The 12,392-nt window shown below is 42.2% G+C and overlaps 2 protein-coding genes across 4 annotated transcripts; one reads left to right on the forward strand and one right to left on the reverse strand.

Annotated features, from left to right (window-relative positions):
- The first annotated feature begins 135 nt into the window (after positions 1-135).
- On the forward strand, positions 136-5,235 carry LOC107980968 (lisH domain-containing protein ARMC9). 2 transcript variants are annotated; one of them, XM_031926455.1, is made up of 15 exons: positions 136-290; positions 381-717; positions 788-980; positions 1,053-1,250; positions 1,334-1,803; positions 1,885-2,260; positions 2,333-2,512; positions 2,586-2,837; positions 2,913-3,224; positions 3,304-3,431; positions 3,507-3,594; positions 3,671-3,861; positions 4,288-4,364; positions 4,460-4,493; positions 4,776-5,235. In XM_031926455.1, exons 2-15 carry the CDS (start codon positions 680-682, stop codon positions 4,951-4,953), a joined length of 2,715 nt encoding a protein of 904 aa, XP_031782315.1. In that variant the 5' UTR covers positions 136-290; positions 381-679; the 3' UTR covers positions 4,954-5,235. The 2 variants fall into 2 exon arrangements, 1 of the variants encoding a protein (XP_031782315.1); XR_004227122.1 differs by lacking the exons at positions 4,288-4,364; positions 4,460-4,493; positions 4,776-5,235 and adding exons at positions 3,943-4,005; positions 4,087-4,139.
- Positions 4,989-12,275, reverse strand: LOC103316803 (uncharacterized protein DDB_G0271670-like). 2 transcript variants are annotated; one of them, XM_031926457.1, is made up of 6 exons: positions 9,385-12,275; positions 8,181-8,358; positions 7,590-8,099; positions 7,100-7,519; positions 6,605-6,875; positions 4,989-5,912 (listed from the first exon to the last, which is right to left on the reverse strand). In XM_031926457.1, the coding sequence occupies exons 1-6, from the start codon at positions 9,518-9,520 to the stop codon at positions 5,805-5,807; spliced, it is 1,623 nt and encodes a 540-aa protein (XP_031782317.1). In that variant the 5' UTR covers positions 9,521-12,275; the 3' UTR covers positions 4,989-5,804. The 2 variants fall into 2 exon arrangements, with proteins under 2 accessions (XP_031782317.1, XP_031782316.1); XM_031926456.1 differs by having other exon boundaries at positions 4,989-5,915.
- Between the last annotated feature and the right edge of the window lie 117 nt (positions 12,276-12,392).

A 12,392-nucleotide genomic window follows, 5' to 3' on the forward strand; every position in this document is an offset into this window, starting at 1 on the left:
CCAGTGTATTTAATCTAATATTCGCTCGATGCTGGGGTAGGGGGAAGCGAAGGCGCGAGTGTCGCGCTACCTGACGGTCGGTTTTTTCCGGTGTTTACGCGAGTACCTATAGTACTTATATATATATATATATATATATAGACTATAGGCTTCTGCTATAGCTATTGCTATGGGTGAATACTGAATATCCTGCCGCAGACGCTCGCTGTTGTTGTTTGATGACGTTTCGATGACATCGCAGGTGTGTGCGCGGTCGTAAGGTCTATCCTACTACTATTGAAGATTTTTTCGTGAGTATCGTAAACTTTGTGGTGTCATCGTAGGAATTTCATTCGTGTCGATGCGCGAGTAATATGTACAGTAAACAAAATATTTTTCAGGAGTTCGCCACTTCCGCATGAGTTTGTTTACATTTTGTTTTGAACCATCAGCTGGAGTTGCACGAAGATAATGAACGCGAATGCTTTGTTACCGCATGAGATTGATTAAAAACTATGGAATATTGTGCAGTTGATTTTCATTTTTGATATTTCGACTGGCCAGTGTCTAACTGATTTTAATCGCGATTTCATGGTAATATCGCTCCACTTCGCTCGTTTATAAATAACTCGTCTATTGATTTCCGATTTACGGAATATATAATGAATCGAAACGTAATTTCCCTTCACGTAAAGTGATAATGGAGATGCCACGAGGTTCTCGACCCGAGGAGGAAACGTAAATATTTTAGTACTTTATGTTATCAACACATTTTATTCTTGGTATAAATTTACTTTTATTTTTGCAGAATTATTATTAGAAATAAAGAAGAAGAGGCTGATCCACTATTGGTCAAAAGATCTTTGCATAATGAGTTAAGGTTTTCACAAATAATAAATAACAATGCAAATAATGTTTATGCTTCATTCGAAGTACCCAACAAAGTCTGTGATAAAATTATGTCAGAATTTATAGCTGGGGATTGGCAAACATTTTTTTATGTAAGAATACATCATTGTTCTTTTAAAATTTTTAATTTACAGGATATTTGGAGATTGGAAATTTTGTTACAGATCTGGGATGTTTCATTTATATCAGAAATCAAGGAGTCTATAGAGTATAAAATTTTAACTTTGAAGCTCAGGGTTCATTTTGCTATTCTGCCAGTACGTATTGTTCAACTGCATCAAACCAAGTCTGACAGATCTCACAAAGTGACTACTATTTTGAATAATGTATCTGATAAATTTAGTTCTGTAGATGATGAAAAGGTATATTCCCTTCCGATATACTTTAAAGCCTTTTTTATTATTTTTATATTACTCATAAACCTAAATTGAATCAAATCTTACAGGAAATAGATGATCGAGCAAAATTAACAGTTGACAGTATGAAACAACTAGAGGACTTTTTCAATTCTCATGATGGACAAAAGTTAACTTTGGAATTAAAAGATAATTCATTCATGGCATTTTTTGCTTTACCGTATATTGTCAATCCCCAGGAAGATGAATCAGTGAAAAAAATATTTAGGATTGAATGGTTGGAGGAATTAACTACTGATTTAGAGACATTTACGAGTAGAACATTTTTTAAAGAACAGTGCATCAAAGAACAAATAGAAACAACTAATCATCAAAATTTCTTCCCATCAATGAATGCCCATCCTATCATAGATACTAATCAGAAAAACAAACTCACAAAAAATAACAGCAAAGTATTATTGTGTGATCGAATAATTCAATCAGCAATAAAAAATAAACAAATTGAAGATTGGATTGCTCAGCATCAACACGTCACTGGAGAAAGTAATCTTTGCTCAAAGTAAGAATAATATTCCTCAACTCAAAAAATTGATGTATTTTTTTGTTGTCCATTAATACATTAATACATTTATATATTTAGAGGTACTCAAACTCGTATAAGCAGTATTAAAACTGGAACTGGTTTCTCCTTGACCAGTGAACCACATCATTATGTGAGTGTTGTAATTCCAAATAATTGTGCTGTACCTAGTAAACAATCTGCACTGCACAATGATGAACTAAATACAACCAAGTCACGTTTGTTAAATGTACACAAGCATTATAGAAAACTAAAATTACGATTTCATAAACTTCACGAGGATTACCAGAAGATGAATGAAATAGCAGAGGAATTGACTATAGCTTTGGAATCTTCTGTGAAAGGTCAACCTGTAAATTTAGATATGATTTTACAGTCTTGTATGAAAATTTTCCCAGATAGGTTTAGTAATAGAGATATACAAACTGATTCAGAGGTTGGTAAGGTTGTTAACTGAAAGATTATATAATAAATTCCTTACTAATGGTGACTTTGTAATTTTTCAAAGGATACTTGTGTTGATTCGAAAGAAGAAACGTCCAAAAATGTTCCTGCCATAGAAGAGCAATCGATCCTTCTAAATAATACTCCAGTGCCGCCTAAATTACTAGATTATAAAAAAATAAAACTGCACTTAAAAAGTACAGACATGAAAACCAAACTGCTCTTGCTACAAGCATTACGTCGTGTAAGTAGAATATTTAAAACATTACTTGCCGAAAAAACTCATAAATTTAGAATTGTTCTTTCTTATTCGATAGAAACTTACTAGAAGTCAACAGCAACATAGGGATCAAACTATTCATGAGTATAGAAACAAAGATTTACTGGGTATTCAAGAAATTATGTCAAATGTAAATTCAAAAAACGTTCTATTTAACATCTTGCCTCCAATAAATGCGGACATTTCAATGAGTTTGATTCAACAAACTAGCTCTAGATTTTTAAATACGATCGCGTCTTTAAGCGCTGGTCGTACTTATTTGGCACAGGGCCCAATAGTACTAAATGCTGTGAGTAGATGTATCAAATATAAATTATCTTTCAGTGTGCCATAAGTTTGCATCTAAACTCTTTTTTATATGCAGATCATCAAGTATCTCGACAGTTGTAACGATGGAAGCGGCGACGCGGTGACTCTTGATATGCTGCTGGCAACCCTTCAAAAAATGTCTTTGCGGAAGCAGCAGAGGAACTATATGGTCAAAGCTAATTTAGTAGAGTGGCTGATACATCATCTCCATAATGAAAACTGCAGAATGGGAGCGTACAGATTAGAATATACGTGTGCCCTGTTAATGAATCTCTCGCTTCAAAGTGCAGCTCGTTCTAGAGCATCGGTCATAGCTCCGCTTTTAATTTCAACAATGATAAACTTATTGACGTTCGATCACGTAGCAGTGAGTTTTCACTTGATATTGTGTATCACTTGAATATCGCGTTAAGTAGGATATCGATTATCGACGCTTTCGTTTTCAGATATTGCCGTACGTAAACGGAGCCTTACAAAATTTTTTGCTGAATAATGAGATTAACGAAGAAGCTAAGAAGTTGCGTCTTGCGGAAGTACTGGAATACCACCGAGTAAAAAGCGGTGAAGAGCTTAGGTAACGATGAACCGATTAGTCAGCACAAAGTTTAATATTAATTTCAAAACTGACTAAATAAGTATTTTCTTGTAGGAATCACTTCGCGCATACTTTAAAGATACACAGAAGAGAATGCGAAGAAAACTTATCGGACGACGATGAATTTCCAGATGAAGACGACGTAAGCTTGGTTTTTACTATTTTTTATTTGAATGTACACTACATTTCTGGCATTACAGCAAAAGTTTGTCTTTCAGGAAGTATTTGACGTGATGGAAAGTGAATTAGAAGAGAATGACTTGGTTAAAGTTGAATTGGGAGAGCTCCAAGGCGAGAGTTTATTGGCTGTGTGCTATTCTGTGTCTAGTTTTCATTCGCAATCGAATAAGGTTTTTGATAAGAAAGTAGTAGAAATACCCGTTAGGAGAAACAGCGATTCACTATCCAGGTTAGTAATCCCTGATACTTAGAAATTGGAAAAGTCATATATTATTGAGTGTACGTGTTAAATTTATTTTACTGTTTGAAGAGGAAGTTGAACGTTGAACGTAAGAGAGAACGTTCAAAATTTATATTTGTGACAGCATGTGAGGTATTATTTTATGTTTTGCTTATTTTTGTTCATTCTAATCAAAAGTTTGTTTTTTGATTTGCTGATTTTTATTGTTTTAAGCTGTAATCGTCGTTTTGAACAATGGCGTGATCTGTTACCTATTTACCTTGATGGCAAGTCCCAAATTTTATTTTTTGTTAATTAATTTTACAGCCTGTGGTTTATAGTGCTATAAAAAGTTTTAATTAGATGGTATAAAAAGTTTCATCGTCATTTCTTTCGTATCATGTTGACGAGTGTACTACTTTTCTCACGTTTCAGGGAAAGTAAACCAGGATTAAACGCCTCAATGATAACCGTTACAAGTGAAACCACATTCGACGATTCTAAAACAGAAAGTACGCAACAACGTTGTAATTTAAAACAATTGCCGTTTCCATTGCGGATACATGAAATTGTATATATTAAGATGTAACACTCTTTTTGTTTTTAGCTTCTGAGAGGAAAAGTGGCACAATACCGGTGGCGTGAGTAAAACTTAATTTTTCAATAGTTAGCATATGATCGACCGCTTTATGCATCGCTGCAGAATTCATTTCATATGATTAGCATAAATCTTTACGCCCTAAATAATACTTTCAAGCATATTGAAATAACTGCGATCTCAACACTTTAATTATGATCTGATTATAACCGCGCATGTGGGTGAATCGTTTAATTTAACAGCGTAATCCGAAAGTTTTAACTTTCTTGAAATTTTGAAAGTTCACTTTTAAGCCGAGATAAAATAGCCTGCAATATTCTTTCAGTAAAGCGCCAAAGAAAATTTTGCCCCTGAACATAGACAACAGTGATGCCCCAAAGGAAGAAGAGGAGGACGCTTTTACAGCAAAACCGAAGTTGATGCGAACTCCGCCGGCTTCGGCCCGAGACGAAAGGACTCGAGAGAAGCTAACGACAAAGAGGACACGAAGCGAGACGAAATAACGTTACTTTTCACTTTTGTAATGAGAACAAGTGCCTTTTCTGTAAACGCAACAATTTTTTTTTATTAACAAAGTCAGTACAAAACTAAGCTCCTATAGAAGTACATAGTTACATTTACATACGCATTACGAGTACAGTTTAATAAATATTCACAATCGCAACCGCAGCACACGTTTATATAAGATAACATTCGCTCTCGTCGTTAAACATTAAGATATATAATATATAAAATGTCGATTTTCTTACAAACTTGAATAAAACACCACGGATTGTACAATGACATTGATTTGTATCTCATTATTTTGTTTGCGTTACCGATGAACGGTAAACATCATAATTCATAAGATGAATTTAAGTGTGTATCTTGGATTTTTCATCGGCCCTCATTTGGAAAATTTCTCTTTCCCGGTAGTCAGGTACTTTTCAGTTTTAACTCTTAGCCTTATTGTATAAATCCATGAATCGTAACGATTTTCATGCTTTCGTGTTAAAATTTTCAAAATAGTTTAAACTGAACAAACATGTAGGACACGGTTGAAAGTCTCTAGAAGTTTACTCGTACCTCTGCCATAACTATCTCGACTCCAGTTTCGTCAGCGTTGCGATATCGTATAAATTATAACTCATTCGATCGATAGCGTTAATAATTATTAGAACACAACAAATACCGCGTGCACTCGTATTGTACGCCTTCGAACGATAAAAATAATTTGTTTTCAAATGCGTAGAGACAATCGACTACAATGTGATAACGTCAATAATTTACAGATAAAAATACTCAGCAGTTGAAAATGCGCCGCGGTGCATTTCTCATTCAAATATTTCCACACAAAACTAGACTGTATAAGTTTTTATGCCGAGTAGCCAAGGAAGGTACTGCCGCCGTGTCCGCTCGATGAAAAACTGGGGCTGCTCGAGTAGCCGGGATACGAGCTGCTGGGAGGTCCGCTGGCGTAGGCCTGCTAAGAAAAGGATCATAAAGTTTTCTCGTCTCGTTATTTTGTTCTTTAATTTTTATTGTTATAACGTCCATACAAACTAAGCAACCTCCGAGATAGTTTACTATATGAACACTCCAAAAAGCCCCGTTATTTTTAATTAGTCTCGAGCGTTCTCAAACGTTCCAAATGAACAACATAGAAGAAGAAATATTTAAAATAAAAAATTTTAACTAGAAAACTTTACTTTCAAAAGTTTGATCAAAAGCGATTGGTGGACAACAATAAATCTGTTTTGGACTGACCCTTCCCACCAACCTTCCATCGCCGCTGCTTGTTAACTCTCCGGAGCTCTGGTTAGCGAGGATAGGTGGCGCATAGACGCTTTACTACTTCCCTCAACACTATCTACGACTTCAGGGTATTATATACAATGGTTTACTACCTATGCAAAAACTGTCTTGTATTGGGCTTTCTTGAGCTGCTCATGCTATAACTACGGCGGTCGCTAATTATTTATTCAGTAATCGTACACTCCGACGATAAGTATTAACTCTCGAATAGCAATTTTTAAGGATAAATGCATGTAAACTAAAATACGGTTGCATTACAATACAGCAAAAAATAGCCCAACGCCTTGCAATTTACATATAAGGGGATTCGTAAAATTCTTGAGGCTATATAACAAAATATACCGATAACATAATGCTTACCAGAGAGCTCGGCGATACGGACGAGATGTAAGCGTGTCCTGGTCCGGCTGGGGCGAACGCCGAAAGTTTGCTCTTGGTCATGTAGCTCGAGGGTGAGCCGATGAGAGCACTCGTGGACGGATACCCCGGACCGTGAAGGGCACCCGAGCTGTCCCTGACGACGATGATCTTGCTGCCGGGGCTGCTACCGACACCTGCACCGCTACCGTAGCCCGAGACGAAGCGCATCGATGGATAGCTCTTGGAGTAGATCGAGTTGGACGCGGAGGGTCTGAAATTTGAAACGATAATCCAATTCCAATAACTGTATTATTTCAATTCACAGATTAACGCATACAGAGGAGTGTAATCGCCGCTCTACCGATTTTTCTCACCGCGCGCAGTAGAACATAGTTGAATCTAGTCGGACGAGTCTATCTACAGCTCGCCCGCATAGTATACACTCGCTTTCACTTTTCTACCTCATTGATAAAAGAAAAAAAGAAAGAAACTCACCCAGGTCCGAAGTAGTAACCGGGTCCGCCGGAGCTCATTGCCGCGGACGACGGCATCCCGGAGTAGGGGCTAGGCGCCGGGTGATGGTGAGCAGCGGCAGCGTGCATCATGCTGGGCGAGGAGTAGTAGCTGGGGCCTGACGGGTAGGAGGACGCGTGGGTGGCGCTGGGCGCCGCGTCGGAACCGCCGCCAAAGAAGCTCTTCAGGGCGCCGAAGACCGACTGGTACTTGGGAGGGTAGGAGGAGGGGCTGCTCATCACGTAGCTCTTGTAGGGGTGAGCAGGGGCCGAGTGCATCGGCTGGGACGGGTACTCGTCGCTCGTGTAGGCCGCGTGCTGGGGCTGGTGGTGATGGTGGTGGTACTGGGGGTGAGCGTGCTGGGGGGACGGGTACTCGCTCGCGGAGAGGGATGACGGGCCTCTGTATGGGATCAGATGGAAATATTATATTCGCTGAATCGATGCGAAAATCGTAGAGGTGTCGCGCTTACCCGTGGCTGTAGCTCGTGGGTCTGCCCTGGTGGGCGTACTCGCCGAGCCCGGAGCTGCCGGAGTACTCCCTGGTGTAGACCGTCGGTCCGCTCGGTCCGGTCGAGACTCCGGCGGCCAGCTCGGCGGCAGCGGCACTGCTGTAAACCGGACCCGAGATGTGGGAGTGGTGGTGCGGGTGATGGTGCTCCGATGGACTGCGCTCGCCGTAGGCCATGGCGGTGTAGTCGGCGGCTGCGGCCGAGCTCGAGGCGCCCTCGTACTGGGACTGACCCGAGGACGAGGAGGAGGACGAGGGGCGAGAGGATCCGGAGCTGTAGTCCGAACTGCCGTAGTGGCTCGGGTTCAACTGGTCGGAGGAGCCGGAGGACGAGGACGACGAGGACGACGGGGAATTGGACGAGGAAGAGGAGGACGCGTGGAAGGCCGTCGGGCGCAGCGAGTTGATCACCGCTTCGTTGCCGTACTTGGTCTTGTAGAAGCTGCTTGTTGCACTGGCCCGTGGATCGTTACTGTGGCAGTTCGCAAAAACCGTTTGCGTTAAATAGACGAATTAATTGTTAAAAAAATATTCTTCGATAACCGAAAATCACCTGTCGCTGCTGGACGACTCGACGGAGTAGCGCGAGTCGCTCTTGGCATAGGCCGAGCCGCCTCCGGTGGTGATGTAAGCCTCGGCGGCATACTGCGCTGGCTTATTGTTACCGCCGGCGTGATAGCTCGCTCCGCTGTACTCGTAGTCTCGCGCGTTACTCGGACTCGCGGAGTAACCTGCCGGACAAAAGAAAACGGTTATCGTCCTCGGCTCTGCTGCTCTCGCTGATAACCGTAAAGAAAGGAGTGCAAACGTCCGGATATGCGCGCGCTACTTTTGTTCGCCTCTTTTCTTCGAAAGCTCGTAAAACCCGCGTTGCGTCAGGGCTGATTTCGACTCGTTCTACTTGTTTGTTTTTCCTGCATTGTCCCCGCGAGTAGCCTTTTTTCCTGCTCCAGATTCACCAAGGTACCACTTACAGACAAACTCGGTGTTTACGAGCACAAATACCGCCGAGTTATGATTATATATACGTATACGATATTAGATACCGATATAAGCGATCCGGAGACGGCGCGACGAATCGATATACCGATCGCCGCATTGTCGGGGAGATTTCTCCCGCTGCGCGCCTTTAATTACAACGAGAGTGATTTCCAGTCGCTCTGCGTGAAAAGCGCATTTTTTCTCTGTACATATCCCATATAAGATGCAGACACGCGAGAAAGCAGCGCTTGGATTTCTTGGCACCTGGCGCGAGCCGCCTGGATTTTCCTTTTTCCTGCGCGAGCATGTGTGTCGTGCATGTAATTACACGGGGGGCGAGCTGAGACTATATGCCTGCGGGAAAGTGGAGCAGCTGAGAGAGAAACGTTTACAGACGTCTATCGGATGTCCGGATTTTTTGATCTCTTTATCGCGCGCGATATGTGTGTTTTGTTTTTTATACGCTTAGAAGCTGTTATACGAGTGGTTACCGATATGCTATAATTCACGCAAATCGTACTGTGCGTAAGTTGCGTTACACGGCAATTTTCCTCGGTAGACGTGAAATTAATTGCCTGTGTCATCGGAGCTAACTGATGATTATTAAGTTTCTATTGCTTTCTTAGAAGCAACGATGCTTTTTCATTTTGTTTTAGTTTAACTTTCTAATACTTTAATGCGTTGTTTATCGAACGAAGTACGTGCAGTCCTCATGCATGTCACGTGTTTTTTCTTACAAGCAATGTAATCTGTAATTTCGTGATGCTGGTACTTACTGCTGACTGATGAAGACTCGGCTGATATTACGGCCACGCAAAGGGCCGCGAAAGTGATCTGGAAACATTTCATGCACCAATGAGTTACGCATGTTAGTATAATATTTAAATCAATACTAAAATTATAGAATTTCATTTTATGAATTGAGTCATTTATAGTTTGAAAAAATAGTGCGAAAACGTTACTACTTCGGCTTTCCGGTCTTAATTACCAAAGCGCCTTAACTCAGATCTAAAAAAAAACTGTATTTCTCGCGTCCCACCGAGCGTGACTCGATCTACTCAAGATATTCAAATTCACTCGGCGCGTCCGATAACTCAATTAAAAAACGAGCAAAAACTCACAGGCAACATGACGACGGTATACCAGTAAACTTCTCTCTCGTTCACTGCCAAAAAATACACCTTCACTCTACACTGTCATCCAGAACTTTGGAGAAAAACTCAACAACTCGCTGCTCCAAACTGCCGGCAATATATCCCAACACCGACTGACCTCCAAATATCGCGCATTACCATTTTATACCCCCGTAGCTCGAGCATCTCTCCCTCTCCCGAAGGCCGTATCCTACTCCTGTTCAAACTCCGCGCGGCGTACGGGACATTGGCCGCCGCTGCGGAGAAAGACCATAAAAGAGTAGGGATATGCCCGCTGCTCTGCTGCACAGCAACTCGCGGCTCAACCTGATTCAAGTTCACGTCCACTATACGCACGCGCTCGGCGCTGCGCACGTATAGATAATAAACGCGCGGGGAAAGCCGCTGCGGAGATCTTTGACGAGAAAAAAAAAATGACACTTCGCTACAGACTAATGGCCCCTGAGAAACGCGGGCAATTACACGCCGGCGTTTCGTAAGTAGAGAACAAAATTCACTTTTTAGGAGGAGCTCGTGCGCTTTTTTTCTATTTTCCCAGGGACTTTCGTTTACGCGCGCGTGCGCTTATAGGAGAAACTTTTGCTTTTCGGGGGGGGTTTACGGCTGTTCCCGGAAGATGAGCCGTATTGTCGTTTTTGTTATCGCCAGCTGAAAAATGATCGTCGAGCGCATATGAAAAAGGTTTACACTCGTTTGAAAGTGTTCACTCGATGACACCGTTACTCAATTTTCCCACGATCGCGGCGGTCATCTATGAATAAGAATTTCCAATCAACGCGAGCCCAACAACGGGTATAAAATTTGTAGGCGAGAGTCGACGAGAGAAAGGCGTTATTGAGCAGCTCGTATTTATCGCATTGAATAACTCAGCACTGCACAGCGAGCCGTCGTAAATCAAAAACAATTTACAACCATAATAGAGGCTCGAGAAAAGTAGTATAAAAGTCCAAGCTAGCGAGTGCAACGACCGTCATCGGCTATCTCCGATCACGTACTACGCGGAGAACTCGATAAATCGGTATCTCTCGCGCACTACTTGCTCTCATTAGCAGTGCCAAGGTCACGGTCGCAGCGGCTGCAATTACGCATTGCGGACTCGCGCGCGTACCGGCGAAAGGAGATCTATACATACAGTCTACTAGTAGACGACTTTCCATTTTTACACTTGGTGGTAAAACGCGAGTGAAACTGCGCGTGCGAGATGAATCGAGATTTCTAGCGTCGATCCGTTCAAGCGGATACTCCGCGAGCATTTGACTCCAAGCACCGCGTGTGTGTGTCTACGTGTGGCGGATTATATTATAGAAACTGCGCTTTTCGACGCTCGGAAGAGCGAGACGAGATAAGTTGGCTCGTGCAAGGATGATAAGTTATTCAGGGTGATGGAGGCGATTCGCATGTGGGAAAGCGAGGAAATGAATGACTGAATACGTGCTTGGCAATGTTGACAGTGTGAACATTTTATTAAATTAATTCGTTAGCCACGCGCTACTTAACTCGCGCACGCGCCTCCTACTCATAGCTGTATCTATATATACGTATACATACGGCGTGTAAATATATGTAGATGCATACACGAGGTAAACAAAAAAACGAAAAACTCGGCGCGCGCACGCGGGTGAGAAAACAATTTCTCGCATCGGCGAAAAAGAGAAACGGTAGCTGTGCACTCCGCTTTTTTCTTCTTCTCTAAAATCGCTCTCGCATTACAGCCCACAAATTCACCGCACGATCGGTCCCCTAACGTCGTATACTCTGATTTTCTAATCTCCCGCGCGCGGATCGACGGAATCCTAATATAACGGCTCATTTGCGATTCGCGGCCCCCGGCGTTTTCAAAGATATGAGAGCCGCGTCCGTGTGTAGCAGCGGGCTTTGAAATTCAAATGGAATTTTCACCCGCGAGATTCCGCGCAATGTATATAACTTCGAATGCACGAGCAGGTGCGCAGCGAGTATACCTATTTACATAGACTTGTCCGGCAGGCCGCGACGCTGCGTGCGGGTATATATGGTAAAAAGCAAAAGTGAAAAAGCTGCTTTCGCGCTCGCGGGAAAACAAAGGAAAGGAAAATGCCGATCCTTCGCGCTGACGATGTAGATTTATTCGGAGAGTCCGAGATCTGGAGTCCGAGACAAGAGTTGACTGTATGCGCGAGAGCGAAATGAATGGACCTACGTGCGCGCGGTCGCGCCGCTTGAATGACAATTAAACGAAGAAAGCACGCGCTCCTCCCTTTTTCCGCTCGATTTCGTTCGTAGTATATATCTATGGGAGAGCTCAGGAAGAATGCGCGTGTCCGTCGGAATTTTGTGTGTATCCCCGCGGGAGAGAAAGCTGGAAGTAATAACCGGGGCTTTTTTAATTGGAGTACAGGACAAGGCGCCAGAAGATTAGAACACATATTCGAGATTGTTTCCTTCCTCGTTGTTAACGCGTGAGATGTCCGTTACGTGTTTGCGCGGGTTTCACTTTTCGCTGTATTTTACACAAATTCGAAAAGTTATTCAACTTTTCAAAAGTCGCTCCTACTTGTACTTCCTTCGCGACGTGAAATTCTTCGGAGGATCGCTTTTGGTGCTGGTATAATTGAAATGACGGACAGGCTTGATGAATGTTTTTTTAATTA

Source organism: Nasonia vitripennis, chromosome 3 (assembly GCF_009193385.2).
Source record: "Nasonia vitripennis strain AsymCx chromosome 3, Nvit_psr_1.1, whole genome shotgun sequence".
Classification (NCBI taxonomy): Eukaryota; Metazoa; Arthropoda; class Insecta; order Hymenoptera; family Pteromalidae; genus Nasonia; species Nasonia vitripennis.

What these genes read in the sequence shown, in the direction of transcription:
- LOC107980968 (XM_031926455.1), top strand. Translation starts at nt 680, where the DNA reads ATGGAGATGCCACGAGGTTCTCGACCCGAGGAGGAAAC. An exon ending in GAAAGTAATCTTTGCTCAAA is followed by an intron (nt 1,804 to 1,884) that starts GTAAGAATAATA and finishes TTATATATTTAG; the next exon opens with AGGTACTCAAACTCGTATAA. An exon ending in AAAAGCGGTGAAGAGCTTAG is followed by an intron (nt 3,432 to 3,506) that starts GTAACGATGAAC and finishes ATTTTCTTGTAG; the next exon opens with GAATCACTTCGCGCATACTT.
- LOC103316803 (XM_031926456.1), bottom strand. Translation starts at nt 9,520, where the DNA reads ATGAAATTCTATAATTTTAGTATTGATTTAAATATTATACTAACATGC. An exon ending in CGAGTCTTCATCAGTCAGCA is followed by an intron (nt 8,359 to 9,384) that starts GTAAGTACCAGC and finishes TTTGTCCGGCAG; the next exon opens with GTTACTCCGCGAGTCCGAGT. An exon ending in CCGTATCGCCGAGCTCTCTG is followed by an intron (nt 5,916 to 6,604) that starts GTAAGCATTATG and finishes TCCTTTTCTTAG; the next exon opens with CAGGCCTACGCCAGCGGACC.